This window comes from Eretmochelys imbricata, chromosome 2 (genome assembly GCF_965152235.1).
Source record: "Eretmochelys imbricata isolate rEreImb1 chromosome 2, rEreImb1.hap1, whole genome shotgun sequence".
Lineage (NCBI taxonomy): Eukaryota > Metazoa > Chordata > Testudines > Cheloniidae > Eretmochelys > Eretmochelys imbricata.
This window is the reverse complement of record NC_135573.1, coordinates 41,117,609-41,134,163: the sequence shown is the minus strand read 5'-3', so window position 1 is coordinate 41,134,163 and position 16,555 is coordinate 41,117,609. Positions and strand designations below refer to the sequence as shown.

The window sequence follows — 16,555 nt, the reverse complement described above, 5'->3', positions numbered from 1 at the left end:
GTTGGGGGCTGAAGGTGATGGCTAGTGGCGTTCTGTTATTTTCTTTGTTGAGCCTGTCCTGTAGTACGTAACTTCTGGATACTCTTCTGGCTCTGTCGATCTGTTTCTTCACTTCAGCAGCACTGCTATGGGTACCTGCATGGCCCCACAGTATGCCAACATTTTTATGGCTGAATTAGAACAACGCTTCCTCAGCTCTCGAATAAAGACTGGGAATGGATGGGTCATTACACAAAGTAAAACTATTTTTCCATGTTTATTTCCCCCTCCCACCCCCCACTGTTCCTCAGACGTTCTTGTCAACTGCTGGAAATGGCCTACCTTAATTATCACTACAAAAGGTCCCCCTCCCCCCCCGCTCTCCTACTGGTAATAGCTCATCTTACGTGATCACTCTCGTTACAGTGTGTATGGTAACACCCATTGTTTCATGTTCTCTATACATATAAAATCTCCCCACTATATTTTCCACTGAATGCATCCCATGAAGTGAGCTGTAGCTCACGAAAGCTTATGCTCAAATAAATTTGTTCATCTCTAAGGTGCCACAAGTCCTCCTTTTCTTTCTGCGGATACAGACTAACAGGGCTGCCTCTCTGAAACGTTACAAAAGCGGTTTTTTACAATCTGGATGTAGTGCTAACGGCTACAGATAGAACATTTCTACATGTAGCAATTTCACATACACTACAGTGCAAGAAACTGCTAGCGGTAGGCATTCGCTACATCAGGCCGCAGTTTGCTACAACAGCAGTTTCCTACACGCTGTGCGTATCGATAAGTAGCGGCGGCACATTCCTACACGGAGCAATAGCTGTCACTGCACCGGCACGTGCCGTGCCCGCTTGATCCACGTGGGAAACGCCCCCCCAACCCCCGCCTGGGGCGCGCGCGCGCGGCCCGATGGGTCTCTGCCTCTCTCCCAGGGCTCGAGATTTGGTGACGTCATGGAACTGGGGGGCGGGAGGGGGAGGGGAGGCCCAGCTGATGGCGCGCGCGCTGCCCACGTGGGGTCCCTCCCTCCCGCGCTCGCCATTCAGCCGCCGCAGTGCTCGCGCTGCGCCCCGGCCCCACAGAAGCCCCAGCCGGCGCCGCTCGCTGCGCCCCGGCACCCTCGGGCGGCCCCAGCGGGAAGCGGAGCTGAGCGCAGGGCGGCCGCGAGGCGATGAGGACGATGAGCTCCCCGTGGGCTCGGTTCTACTCCAACAGCTGCTGCCTGTGCTGCCATGTGCGCACCGGGACCATCATCCTCGGCGTCTGGTACCTGGTGAGCGAAGCCGGCCGGCGGGGAGCGGCCATGTAGAGCCCCCCAGGGGCTGGCGTGGGGGTGGGTGCCCGGCGGCGGGAGCGGCCCCCGCCCCCTCCCCCTCCCGAGGGTCGGGCTGGCCTGGCGTGGGCGTCTTGGGAATGGGCCCCGGGCGCTTGCTCTCTTGGGGGGTGCAGGAGACGCTCCGAGGAGAAACGGGGCGCGGGGGGTGTGGAGAGGAGGAAGAGGGAGGGACGACAGGAGACCCCTGTGAAAATGCGCTGCCTTCCCCTAGGTTTGTCCCAAGAGTCCGCGGTGTTAGAAGTCGAACAGCTAAAGCTGGACTTGGGCCCTTGTCCTCTATGGCGCATGTGAAAGGGGCCATCACTTGGGTCTGGGAGGGGGGCATGGTTGAAAGTTAGACCCTGCCAGTTCTGGGCCCCAGCACCTCAAATTCCAGAACCTGGCAGGATCCAGATCCCAATGTTTGTGTCGCTGGAGACGCTGAATAGGTTCTCTGTTTAGCCAGGGAATTTTCAGAGTAAGGGACAAAAATTAGCTGATCCAGGGGCCAGATAGAGGTTTTTGCAGTGCTGTTGTGGCAGGATGCATCAGGGCGTGGGGGATTTGGTGCAAAACAAGCAGCTCGATTTGATAGGAGCTCTGTTTAGACAGTAGAATTTGGGGGGACTGGGGCCAAAAATTGTCAGGGCCCAGATTTTTTCTTTTTGTCATGCTGGGGTTTTCACCAGCGTCCAATGGGAGTACCTATGGAAAAGCTAGGCAGTGTGGTCATTGTGGTGGCTTGGAAAAGGGCGTTCACGAAGTCCCTCAATGTCTCAAACTTATTGGCTTTCCTTTGGTCCGAGACTTCTTGGAGGGTGGCAAGTCAAAGCCCCTTTTTACGCTTTGAATAGACAATGTGCATTTGGGCCTGATTCTCTTCTCAGTTACACTGGTGTAAAGCAGGAGTAACTCCATTGAAGCCAATGGGTTCTGATGGTGTAGGTGAGAGAGGAAGTGAGCTCAAAGATGTCAGTGCATGCTAATACAACAACGCATGATGCTGTCTAGCGGAAATATCAGTAAAATAAATAAATGTCATTTTCATGTAAAAATAGCTCCTGAAATTGTGCCTACTACCAACAACCTTTTGCTTTGGACAGCATAACACGCAAGTTTCCAGAAAAACACCGTCCAAAGAGAAAACCTAACTGCTGTTCCCCTGTGAGGCAGTCAATATTTGTATAAAATAATTTCCATTATATTGAAATGGAGGGTGATTCCATTGACTATCAAAATAAACTGTTATAGTGTCATAATCTGCTAACCATTAATGGCTTGACAGAGGGCTAGATGGGGATAACCGATCATTTAAAATTTACAAATTCTTCATTGTGTGGGTTTCCTCTCCCCCATCCTTTCATTTGTTGTTTGTTTCTTAGATTTTAAACTCTAGTTTGGGCTAGGGATTGTGTGTCTTTCTGGGTTACATCTTGTTACTGATTTTTAAGCAGTGACTTCAATGAGGAGGTCTGCTTCAAAATGTCCAGAAAGGACCTTGTTCATTGTGAGCACTGCTGTAACACAAATAATAAGAATCCCTAATCTCCTACCTCAGTCCATATTTATTTCCAGTGCTTTCATACTTTACCTTTTATAATTATTGTTCTGCATCTTTGATTGTTGCTGGTAGCTGGTGTGGAATACTGATTTCAGCTGCTAATGCTGCTTTTCAGGAGAGTGGCTATTTCTGGAGATAAAGCCTCTAAAGGGTTGTATTATTAGCAACATAATCCTTATAAAATACAGTAATTCCCTCCAGGCTGCCACAATCTGTAAATCTGCAAGCAGTTTCCTTCCTCGACAGACCATAATGAACTCAGAGAATAGCATTTAGATGCTCCCTAAGTTAGAAAATAAACAAAGTTCAGGACATGAAAAAATGTGCACTTTTAAATGTTGCATATTAAATTGGCATTTAAGTGATTCCCTGTTTTAATTTGAGGCTGGGGTGAGTGGTCACATAGCACTAAACTAATGACTAGAATAACATTAAACCAAAAGTAGCCCTGCTTTGCAATGAAATTATGATAGTTAAAAAACCCTACACTTGCACATTTTTAAATAAATTTCCAAAACCAACGTTGAATGTAGGGGTAGCAAATGGTAAATTACAACGTTAGCCAAATCAAGGTTTATTTTATTGATGGTATATATTAAACATATACTGGTGTTAGGCTGGAAATCTTTCTGACATCCATGGTTAGTGTTCACATGAGGGATGTGGAAGGTTTTTATAGTCATTAGTATTGCAGTTCTTTATTTGCCAAATAATTGAGTACTTGGACTTTTTGTATGTTTGATAAATAAATTAAAAAAATACATGAGTGTTGTATTCTGGAAAAGGTTCTTCATCCCTACTGCTTTTATAGGAAATTAGTGAGGCAAACTGCACTAGAGGCATGAATCCACCACTTTCTGACTATCATGTCTCCACTCCTTGGGTAGCAATGCAGGGAAATCAGCTATGCAGAGGTCAGTGCTGACATTGCAGGATTTGCAAACATGTCGTTATAATAAAGAAATCTTGTTCATTGCTTCAGACTGTGCTGATATATTTCATGCCATGTTTAGTCTTCTCCAGCTCTTAATACAAGAGACCAGAGTCTGAATGTGATTCCAAGGCTATCCATTGTTTTTTTGATAAATGGTATTGCAGATTAGACCCAGGCTTATTTACTAACCCCTGAAATTTCCTTTGGAAAAAAGTGGAAATTGCAAGGCTGTAGTTGATGTAGGGCATCTTGTTAAATAAATTCATCAGAGTAATTAGAAGGCTAAGTTGACATTGATCTGTTAGAAGTTATATAAAAGGGTCCGCATCCTATAACTCACACGTTACACTGCTGAGTAAATTATGCATTGATTTAGCTATTTATTGCTTTTACTGTAACTTAATATAGTTAAATGAAATCATTTGCAGGCATGTACCATGATATCTGGGATATTTATAGTGCTGAAGGAGAGTTCCTTTTTCATTGTGGTCATGTGTTTTAATTTCATGTCATAAAAGCTTTTGAGCATGTCTTCCAGGAGGTGTGGCTTTATTAACTCAGTCTGTCTTCCGTGTGCAGGGTTGGGTGAAGCCTCTCTATCTATCTTGGCTCAAGAAAAGCTAGGTGAAAGACATTTTGGCTTTCAAATAATTTTTTAAAAGAACATTTTAGGTAAGAAATGGGAACTAAATGCAACAGTTAAACCTACATCTGAATAAGTATATACTTGTCAGTATTTCTTACACATTGTCTCAATTAAAATATCTCCATACTATTGCCCTCGTTCGGCAAAGCACCTAAGCATATGCTTAAGTCCATCCCCATTCAGAAAAGCATTTAAATACATTTCTAATTTTAAGCATGTGCTCAAGTCCCATTGACTTCAATTAGTTATAGGCCTGTGCTTAAAGTTAGACAGGTACTCGAGTGGTTTGCTGAATCACAGCCTGTATTATCTAATCTTCTCAGTGAGTAAAACTTGTTTGGCAACTCTTTTCAGCAACAACTTTAGTTTTAATTTTATATTTTCTTGAAATGTAGTTAGGGAAAATGTAGTTTCAAATTAACTAATTCTTCTTAAAACTCACAAAATCATCATTTGTATGCTGTTAAAATGTTTTCTTTTCTTTTTTGTCTATAAAACATTCCTTAACTTGTATTATATCTCTCTTTAGTTTCTTCTCCACTCTTTGCACAAATATCCTTCAACATGAATTTTTGAGTTATTCAAACTGATAATTAAATCATGACACTCATGGAGAGCGGATTGCCCATACACATACATACATGCCATATGGTTGTAGATCATTTTAAATTAAAGTTGGAAGGCTGTAAATGTAATAGAAATTCTTGATGAATGTGGATAAGAGTTCAGGAAGAAATTTACAACTAGCAAATATACAGAGACAAAGTATTAAATAAATCAGGGCTGTATTTCTTAAGTAATCCGCTAACCTGGTTGAAAAGACACAGGTATGCACGCTCATGTATGAAAAGCTTTTTGTATCTCAGGATATCAACTGAGACTTTGTAATGGTTAGAATGGTGGGTATATTTATAAACAGATGATGGTAGGTTTTATCTGCCTGATTTTGAGACAGTTGTATTATTCATGAATAGCAAAGTCACATGTGAATTAGGTAGGTTATCTCAAATAAACACCAAAAAATGTTATTTCCCACATCACTGTGCACTCTGCAGGACAATATTTTATGGAAAATGGCTGTGGAAATATTTCAGAGAGCTGTAAAAATGTTTTTGCTGTCACTGTTTTTAATATCCCTGACCTGTAAAGGCAGGCTGCCTTAATATCCTGAGTGCAATTGTACAGATCTCTGAGGGAGAGAGAGAGAGAGAGAAATAACTAATACACTTTGAAAAGCTCTTAAAATAACATTTTTGATTCATGGAGTATCATGAGCCTTGAGCTGGGATAATTTCAGCCTCCAAAATTTCACATTTGGGAAGGTGATGGACGGAAGGATACATTTCTGTGGTACATTTTCTTTGGCTGCTTGAAGCTGCTTAGCAGTTTGGGATACTGGAAGCACCATGGGCAGAGAGTTTAGTGAGCAGAGTGCAGGTGATGTAATTAAAGTGGCATGATCAAAGCATTTTGTTATATAGATATTGCTAGAGCCTCTGGCATTCTTTTTAATAATTTTTCATTTTATTTTTGGGTCATTATTTTGTTTAATCCATTAAAATGTTTTATTTCTCTTTATTACATTTAAATTAATAAAATATACCAGATGACGGTATATAAATGGAAACAGTGTATAAATCCAGCTTATCTATGCTACATCATTTTATTAAGTATAATGTATTATTCCACGCATTGAGTTGTTTAACAACCCCCACCACAATTACCCACCCAGACAGCTACTTAGGTTCCCCCCCTTGAAATGTACCTTGTTCTGTAGCCCCCAGATAATCCCTACTTCTCCATCCCACTCATGGAACACCATGGATCTTCCCAACCCCTACTGCTTCCTTTTGTAGGCCCCACCCCACACCCTTCTCTGTTTCCCCAGGAACCCCTTACTGGGCACTCTTACCTCCCTTAAGTTGCCCCCTCCCTCACTGAGCCCAAGCCCCCCCATTAGACCCAGGGACCCCTTCCCTATCCCCTTTCCTTGGCAGGGTGGGAGTCCCTGGTGGAGGGGGGGGGGGAGCTTTGCAGCATGAGACCACTTCACAGTGGCAGCTTCTGTCCCACAGGGCTGGGCCCCGCTCTGGGTGTAGCTACCTGTCACGTGAGGTTGCAGTGTCATTCAGAAGTGGCCTGGCCACCCCCTTCATCATGACTGGAGAGGGGAGGGCAGGCCAAATGTGAGTGGTTCTGCAAATCTGTGAGCCTGCAGTGAGGAGCCAGGCCCAGCCCCGCTGGACAGGAGCTGCTGCTGCTGGGAGAGTTTTTCATTTTATGTAGTTGGTTCTTTTTCATCTTATTTTGTGTTATTTCGCATTTGTGAAATACAGAGGATATTACTGTCACATGTGGGAAGGGGCAGTGTCTGTGCACACTCCCAACATGCACGCAATGTAGCACAGAATACTTAACACAGTTTAATGTAATAGGATTAGCAATGAAACATATATGTAACGTTGCCTTCACAAATTAGAATATGATGGATCAGAGAACTATTATTTGTGTTACTGTCATGGACCAGAGTCCCATTGTGCTTAGTACTATACAAACCCAGAACAAAAAGACAGTCCTTCTATGTTTCTGCAGCTGTGTCTCAATTTCCTTCTGGTAAAACAATATGCTGTATAGGTAGAAACTAGGTACTTTAATGTAAAAGGTAACTTGCAGGGAGTGGAGTGGTTAAATATAGTGGGATGAATATCAGAAAAACTTCCTGACAGCACGGTGTATTAGGCTGATGTTGAATAGATTCTATTTGATTAATAATTCTGAGTACATGTTATTTCCAGGACTGAATCATGTGCTAAGAGGGGGAAAGACTTGTGGGAGGAGTTGGGGTGTTCAGTGCAAACATTATCTTTTGTAATTAAGTGAGGATGGTTGTTTGGCTATCTGAGCAGAGGTGAAGGGAGTAACGGCTATTCATAATGTCAGCAACCAGTTCAATTCGGACGTTTGTTTTAGTTTTTTTGCATTACATGGTGGCTTTAAATTTCTCCTGTAATATCAGACATGAAATATGAGGTCAAATATAATCTTCAATCAACATTTATCATGTGTGCAAACTAGCTGCAAGTATGATAAATTAAAAATGAAATGGGGACTATGAGAAAATGACTTCTGGGTAATTATTCCTAATTAAATTAAGACCATGAGCTGTCCGAAACTGCATTGGGACTGAAACCAATAGATTTCTATTTTGAAATTATCTTAGCATTTTAAAAAGTTAAGAAATTATGCTTGTACGAGTCCTAGTTGTCCAGTTAATGTTGATTAATCAGTAATAATATCCTCTCTTTGCAAAGCTCCGTAACAGCAATTATTAATGCAAGCTATCAGTAATCTGACTGTTCCTTGTTTTTTTTAAATAACTAAAACAGAGTCAAATGTACTGCCATTCTCTCTGAAGGATTTTCCATTACCTAGATGCATAGTGAGGGATGTTTATGTAATCACGAAGGCTTGATCCTGCACCATTCAAGACAGTGAGAATTTTTCCATTGCGTCGAATTGGAACAGGATCAAGCCACAAGACAAAAATATTAAGCATGTGTTTAATTTTAAATTCAGTGGAGTTAAGTGTGTGCTTAAGTGTTTTAGGTCTTGATTTAAAAAAAAAAAAAGTTTATACTGAAACATAGATTCTAAAGGGATAAGAGACATGTGTTTCCCTCCCCCATCCCACCTTTTTGCTATCCTGTATATGCCATGCCCCTCTATGTAGCTATAACACTAATGAATTCTCATTCCTGGTCTCCTTTTGACCCCACCCCAAAGCTTTCTTTAATGTGGTTGCTTCACTGTGTTGAAGGGAGCTGTCCAACAATTCAGCATCAGCCTTTTCTTTTTCCTGCAGGTGTGGCGCTTGCCATAGGTCTGTTCCATTTTTGAACAGGGGTTCTAAGAGGAAAATGTAAAAGGAGAATATAATTTTTTTAAAAAATCTATAGTATTTTGTGAAAAGCTAGCTATTAAGTAGCACAACTACCACAGTGAGGGACATGGCATAAGAACATAGAACAAATCTCTGAGTTTGTAGCTTTGCATACTTGTACTTGAATCTGTTATTTGGGAGAGAGACTTGTTAAGATTGAAAATTCATATTTTGATTCTTGATTTTATTGCAGTTTATCACTAGTAGGAAGCTTGAGGCAGTTCAGTCTAGTTCAGCATCAATTTTTTTCACAGCAAAGCACAATGCTAATGTTCTGAATTTTAATGGCACTAATATTTTTGTAGTTGGAAGGCAAAACAAGGTACTTCTCACAACGGCCACATTGTCCCATTGATTTTTAAGCGGAGCACTCCCCATTGAAGTCAATGGGATAGAAATCAAAGCCGGGATAGATGCAAAATATTTTCTTTGGGAGTGTATCATGTCACTTTCATTCTCTCTCCATTTTTCAAGTCCAGTAGAAAAATAGCATGAGTGATCCTGCACTTAAATATCTATTTAAAGAGTACTGTTGTCCTCATAGCTTAAGAATTTGATTGTATTTAAATCATAACAATATTACAGCAAGGAGTTCAGATAGATATGATCAATATTGAAGCTATATCCTGCGCTGGAGAACCTTTCAAGCAGCTATGGCCTGATCCTGCAGGTCTTACTTGGCAAATTTTTACTTATGAGTAGTCCTGTTAACTTTGATGGAACTACTCACACTGGTGAAGGTTTGCAGGATGAAAGAGACTTTTGTGAAAAACAGATAGGAGATTCCAAAATGAAAATGTCAATAGAATTAGTTTTTCTTAAATACAAATAAATAAATATATTTAAAACTTGTAAAATGGGGGGCTATGCTTTATATAAGCAACGACCACAATAAAGTCAGTTGTGCTGTATTAGAAAATGGGGAATAACAGCACCCAGTGCTAGTTCATGAGAGTTCTAGGTGCATAGTGAATGCAGTATGGGGGTGAGGGGGGGGTAATGTGTTTGTTACAAACCACAAGATTTCCATATTTTATATCAAGAAAGTGGATTCTAGGCTGGCCCTCCAGCTTCTCTCAGTTTTTATAAGCTTCTTTTGATAACTATTGTGTGATGATAAAGGGCTGGATTCCTGCCTTCTGTAATCAGATCCATGGGAGGGAGCCTCAGTAAGGGTTGCCCATGGAGTTTCCCCTCATACTGTGGTGTTGGGGTTTCTTTGCCCTTGCTGAATGAGCTGTCTGGCCCTCTGAGATTTGCAGGACACAAAGGCAGTCCCTGTGGATGCTCTGCCAGCTGTGAAGATCCAGTATTTCTTCCTACTTCTTGGCGGTATGATGCCAAGAGAGCCTCACTGTTAGGTCCACCCCCCTCCCCCCGGTCACAGCTGCCTCCAACAACTCCCCTAAGGCAGTCTCTTCACCCCAGAGGGAGCCTGTGGATAAGCTAAGAGAGCCTGGGGCTATATTACTTTTCTCTGAGGAAAGTTCACAGGACTGGAAGCAGTTTGGGCCCACCAAGTGGCTGGCTCTCCCTAGTGTATGGTAGCCCAAAACCCAAGGTGAGCCCTCTGCATGATCTTGGGAAGAGTGGAATGGAGCCATAGAGGTGGCTAATTCCCCATTCAGTGTGTGATGTGCTCCACAGGCAGATCCATGGGTCATGATTTGGCCTGACGGTATTTGTCTTTCATCCTAATTGTAATTGTGATAGTCACAATGACTAAATATTTGTCTTTAAAATTCTGTGTACATTTAAGCAACTTTATAATAATCTCTCCTGCTAAAAACATAATTTACAAAATGAACACTAGATTCTTCAGAAAACTGGAAAATCCACAAAGGCCCTCAATCCATGGGGTTTGCTTGTTTTTCTGTGAATGCAGAGTTCCGTTTTCCTGATGTATGTTTTTTTGAAAAAGAGAATTAAGTGAGTACACCTAGGCCTACCTATTAGCACTGTAGAGAAATAGTTTAAAATACAATAATTCATTACTTGCTTCATGAATTGCCCTCCAGTAGAAAGACTTAAGAAAACCACAGGGACACCAGGGCTGAGACTTGTCACTTAGGGTCAGATTCTGCTTCTCTTAACTCAAGCTGGATAGTACCTAATCAAGGCAACTACCCACAAAATGAGGTTCAACTCTACAAGAATTGAGACTATACAGTCAATGACATTGCTTGCCAGGGAGATACTGGTTACTGAGTCAGAGGTGACAGGAGCAGGCCCTGACAGTCTGAGAATAATCGTAGTGAAGTAGGTTGAACGTATGCAAGGACAGTTTAAAAACGTCCCCAGGCATTCTTTGGTACAATTTCCCCAAACATGTTTTCAATTTTTAGAGCAAATAACCAGGTTAGCACATGTGCTGTGCTAAATTTGAACATAGGAGCTGTCATAGTGGAAATTGATTTTGTTAATCCTAACCAGCTCTCACTATTAAAAAATAAATATATTTTTTTAAATGTTGGTGATGACTCTACAACCTCTTAAGGAAATGGGGGACTGAAAGTTAGCCTGTAATATACTGCAAGGATTTCAGTGTTGTTTTTCAGCTCTGACCCTCTCATCTACTCATGTGCAAACATCTCCAAAATGTCAAGCCATGATTTTTTTAAACTCTGTATGGGTCATCAAAAAGGATTACTGATGTAACAAAGCTCCAGGTTACCTTTTAATAAGCATGGTGAGACACAGACTTTTATATAATTGTTGATTTTTAAACTTCTACCAATGAATAATCTTAAAAGTTTCCATTTTCAAAAAGAGGCCTTTTAAATCTGTAGTAAAACCATTGGGATTATTTTGAATAGTTTGATCCTTTTTATGAGAAAACAGATGGTTGATTATGAGAGTGACAAAGTTTACACATACTTGTGAGGGAGACAAAGATGGGTTTAGAGTATAACACATGGATATTTACATTTGTTTTACATAAAAATGTAAGATCTTGTATAATAATCTTGACCTCACTTATAGCAAGGAGTCAATGTATTATATTAATCAAGTGAAGTATGTTTAGAGGTTCTGATTAAAGGTTGCTGTTGATCTGCATTTGATGGTGAACCAGAGATTAACACATTAAGCTTTGTAAATTTGCCATTGGCGATACTGACATCGGGCAAAACACAGTTGGTGTCTCATCCTGACGTATGGAGTTTGTGAAATACCAAAAGAGTGTAGTTTACAGTATTTCTTTCTGTTCCTCATTTTGTTTCCTGAGCCATATTATGACTGCAAAGATCCTGGAAGTTTAAATTAGACTCTTTAATTATTTCTCCAGGTCACGCATGTGTTCTAAGTTTGGCCTGGCAAGGCTTGTAATTGGCCTGGCTACTGGCAAAGCGAGAACTCCTTCTGGTAAGTGGGTGAGTGCTGGCAAGTATCTGGGGTTGGATTCATTGCTGCACCCTGAGCTTCAATGCTTGAAAGCTCCCATTTAACCTGGAAGCCAGGAGTAGGGGGATAGAGGTCAGAGCCAAGCTCCTTCTCACTCACAGCAATAGAAGGAGGGTGCTCCAATTTGATCAGACATTTAGGAACCCTGGCAGGGTCCAGAGGCAGTGCTTTGCTGGCAGGTGAACAGTGCCCCCCTTCCCAGCAAGTTGTGGGGAAGGAACACGCGGGGCTTCTAACTAGTGCACTGCTCTGGTCCCTGCCATCGGTCTCCTATTTTTCTTATGGCTACAGCGGGGTTAGTCCTCTAGCTAAAAGAGGGCTTTTGGTAACATTTTCAAGCCCGAGAGCTCTCTTCCATTTTGCTTCTGGTTTTTATTGAACAAGTTCTTGTTTTATCAGGGGATATTTTCAACCATTTTTAAATACTCAGGACACAAGTTTTCAGTTGAAATTTGGCTCTGCAGAAATTTTTATTTTTGCAAAGTTGCGTGTTTCAGCTCCAAGGTAATTGCAGCTGGCCTAGGGTCTGTCAGATTAATGTGGGTTTGTCATTTACCAAGTTAAGGATTATCAGGTTCAGCTACTGTACCATACAGTCTGCTGTGCTCAGTTTCCTTATATAGTTCATTTAGTACAGCGGGTTGCCCAATGATGCTAGGATAGGCTTCTTTCCTACCAATAGTGGTACCACTGGCATGTCACAGGGCTTTCATAGGGATTGCATATCTTTTTTGATTGTATAAAATAATTGATGCATATTCTTGGATTAATAAGGTTTACATGGTTTAATGTCAAACTTTGTGTGCGTGTGTCTCACTGGAGTAATAATGCATAGTGTAAATAAGAAAAAAGCCAAGGTAGGGAATTAAATTTTGGTGCAAAAAGCCATAGCTCAGACTTTCTCAGACAGAAAATTTAGCTGTCCCATCCACCACCCTGATTTCTGATGCATGCATTACTTTAAACACATGTTCTTGGGATTCCGATAGATGTAAGAGGAAAAAGCAACTTTTTCTAAAGACTTCAAATAATATAAAAATGATCAGAATGAAATTGTTGAATAAACCAGAAGTCCTAGGAATGGAAAACCCAAGGACTGGTGGTAGAATACCACACTTTTCTTTTCCCTGATGCCAGTTTGAGTCAAGCCCAGACAAGCAGTGATCTTTCAGTGGCCTTCTGTGAAATTAGTTGATGATCTTCAAACAGCTACTATGTGTCCACATCACAAACCCCGTAATCACATATTATGCTAGTTGGCACTGTTTGTCCTCAGTCATAGCAGAGAGGCTAAGGACTGAATGACACGTACATGATAGTGTGATGGATGGTTTAGAAATGCTGATGGATTTGATATATGGACAACTACTCACTCTTGCCAAAGAAGGTGGGAGAGATTCCAGAGGACTGGAAAAGGGCAAATATAGTGCCCATCTATAAAAAGGGAAATAAAGACAACCTGCGGAGTTACAGACCAGTCAGTTTAACTTCAGTACTTGGAGAGATAATGGAGCAAATAATTAAGCAATCGATCTGCAAATATCTAGAAGATAAGAAGGTGATAAGTAAGAGTCAGCATGGATTTGTCAAGGAACAAATCACATCAAAGCAACCTAATAGCTTTCTTTAACAGGGCAACAAGCCTTGTGGATAGCAGGGAAGCGGTAGATTTGGTATATCTTGACTTTAGTAAGGTTTTTGATATTTTCTTGCATGATCTGCGTATAAACAAACTTGGGAAATATAGTAGCTCCATCTAGGTTGTAAGGTGGGTACATAACTGGTTGGAAAACTGTTCCCAAAGAGTAGGTATCAGTGATTCACAATCAAGCTGGAAGGGCATATTGAGTGGGGTCCAGCAGGGATTAGTTCTGGGTCCGGTTCTGTTCAATATGTTCATCAATGATTTAGATAATGGCACAGAGAGTACACTTAACAAGTTTGCAGATGATACCAAGCTGGGAGGGATTGCAAGTGCTTTGGCAGGTAAGATTAAAATTCAAAGTGATCTGGGCAAACTGGAGAAATGGCCTGAAGAAAATAGGATGAAATTCAGTAAGGACAAATGCAAAGTACTCCATTTAGGCAGGAACAGACAGTTGCACACATATAAAATGGGAAATGACTGCCTAGGAAGAGTACTGCAGAAAGGGATCTTGGGGTCATAGCAGATCACAAGCTAAATATGAATAGTTAACTCATGTAACACTGTTGTGGGGAAAAAAAAAGCAGGAAACATCGTTCTGGGATGTATTAGCAGGAGCGTTGTAAGCAAAACACGAGAAGTAATTCTTCTGCTCTATTCCATACTGATTAGGCCTCAACTGGAGTATTGTGTCCAGTTCTGGGCACTGCATTTCAGGAAAGATATGGAAAATCGAAGAAAGTCCAGAGGAGAGCAACAAAAATGCTAAAGGTCTAGAAGACATGACTTATGGGGGAAGATTGGGAAAAAAATGGGTTTAGGCTGGAGAAGAAAAGACTGAGGGGGGACATAACAGTTTTCAAGTACGTAAAACATTGTTACAAGGAGGAGGGTGAAAAAATATCCTCCTTAACCTCTGAGGATAGGACAAGAAGAATGGGCTTAAATTGCAGCAAGGGCAGTTTAGGTTGGACATTAGGAAAAAACTTCTTAACTGCCAGGGTGGTTAAGCACTGGAATAAATTGCCCAGGGAAGTTGTGGAATCTCCATCATGGGAGATTTTTAAGAGCAGGTTAGGCAAACACCTGTCAGGGATGGTCTAGGTAATTTTTAGTCATGCCATGTGTTCAGGGGACTGGACTAGATGACCTCTCAAGGTCCCTTCCGGTCCTATGATTCTGTGATCACCAGTCACTCCAGAACAGAGTTGGGGAAGGACACCACAGTAATAACACACTTCCACTAACTGTGTTGTACATGTTCTGTGACAACTTAAGGGCCTTTGTTACAAGTTTTGCAACTTTTCCTGAAATGAACTTGGTCTCTGTTCATCCCTGTTTGGTCTAACTCATTTGTTCGCATCACAAAAACACCACAGTTGGCAGCCTTTGCTGAAAAGAGGTGTCAGGATTGAAATAGAATAGGTGTTGGAGGACAGGAGTGTGTTTGCTGAACAGTATGTTGAAGTCTGCAAAGCACTTTCAGGTCTTGGTATGAATGAGGGAACAGATTTTAAATTCTGTATACCTTATAACTGAATTTTGCAATTAATCTTTTCCCTGTAATTTTATTTCTATTGCAAAGCAAACTTTGTTTCCAGTAGCTTTGAACAAAAGAAAGTGTCATAAAGTGCCTTCCTTATGTTGTGAAGTGTGTTCAGATTAGTGGGAAGCCTAGTTTTCTTTGAATGCTTTTGCATCTTTTATGGTCTGTCTCAAATGGATCAAGTTTTTTTATCACATAAGGTTATACCCTACCCTCAGTCTGTGTTTGTCTCTCATTAACATCTTTCTACTGAAAGACTGAGAGTAAAAATTCACCTTACATGTTTTTATCATGCTTATTTAAGAATCACTTGTAGGATTCATCAATCCATTTTTGGAAGCTGAGAACTGCGATGGGAGAATCAAACCATTCATCATTCTCCACTTAAACAACTAACTCATGTTGAATGTGGATTTAATAGATATCAATTCTCTATATAGCTGGCTTCTCTGTCTAACTTTATGAAGTCTCTTTGATTAGATATCTTTAAACAGGAATACTAGCTTGTCAGAACAATATTCTAATGTGAACACACACTACATAATAGAATGGATTATATTTCTCAGATCCCAGTCAACTGTATAGATTCTCGGTAGCAGCCATCCATCAGTGGTAATTTTCAGGTCCCTGGCAAAGTACAGGTACAGCTCTTTCCAAGTACAGTTTAAAAAAAAAAAAGTAACACAGAACCCATTAATACATTTACATATGAATATTCTATTTATCAAACTGTAAAGGATTAACAGTATGCTTAACTGTCATACTTATCAAATTAAACTGATATCCCAAGGGAGGCAGAAAGATACTTAGTGTGCACCTTGCACGTTGCATCCATCTAAACTTTCTTGTACAAATTCCGTAATTTCTGTTTTTCATTTGAGACAGGTCTGTTGTGGGTTGGACTTCAGGTCCTCCTAAAAGGCTGCCAACAGGCAACAGCAGAGTCCTTTGCAAAGAAGAGTGGTTGTAAATCATGCTAGATTTACAGTTTATCAGTTTATTCGGCATAGACTTAAAGTTCAATACTTAGTGTCATTATAATAATCAAAGTTGAGATGTATTTGAAGAATAACTAAAATATTTTCTGCACCGCTAATATGCCAGTTTGAATCTGCTGGACTATTTGCTGTCATCACACTGTTGACAAGTTGAAGTAACAATCTGGCAATTCTTAACAATTTGTCTTAAGCGACAAGAATTCCAGTTTCCAGTGTTTTCTCCAAATCCCCTGTCCCATAAGAATGGCCACATCTGATCAGAGTAATGTTCTATCTAGTCCAATATGTTATCTTAGACAGTGGCCAGAACCAGATGCTGTAAGCAACCACATAGTGGAGAAGTATAGAATAACTTGTGTATGGGGAAAGTCTTGTCCAAACTCCCTGTTAGTTAAAGGTTGGCATATGGCCTCAAGCATGAGCGTTAATATGGCCTTTAAAAAATGCTATGTAATGTAACTAAATGTATAGTTTATCCATGTATATAGCTAATCTTTTTTTGAATCCTACTAAGCTAGTGGCTTTCAAACTTTTTGAGCTAACCCCCTCCAACTCCTTTGTGTTACAATTTTTG

General features: G+C 40.8%; 1 protein-coding gene across 1 annotated transcript in view; it reads left to right on the top strand.

The window, feature by feature from the left end:
- Positions 1–1,165: 1,165 nt before the first annotated feature.
- LAPTM4B (lysosomal protein transmembrane 4 beta) overlaps positions 1,166–16,555 on the top strand; it is a 126,889-nt gene continuing 111,499 nt past the window's right edge. The window contains exon 1 of the mRNA XM_077808921.1: positions 1,166–1,267. Within this exon, the coding sequence (XP_077665047.1) occupies positions 1,166–1,267 (102 nt within the window). The remainder of the gene's footprint in view (positions 1,268–16,555) is intronic.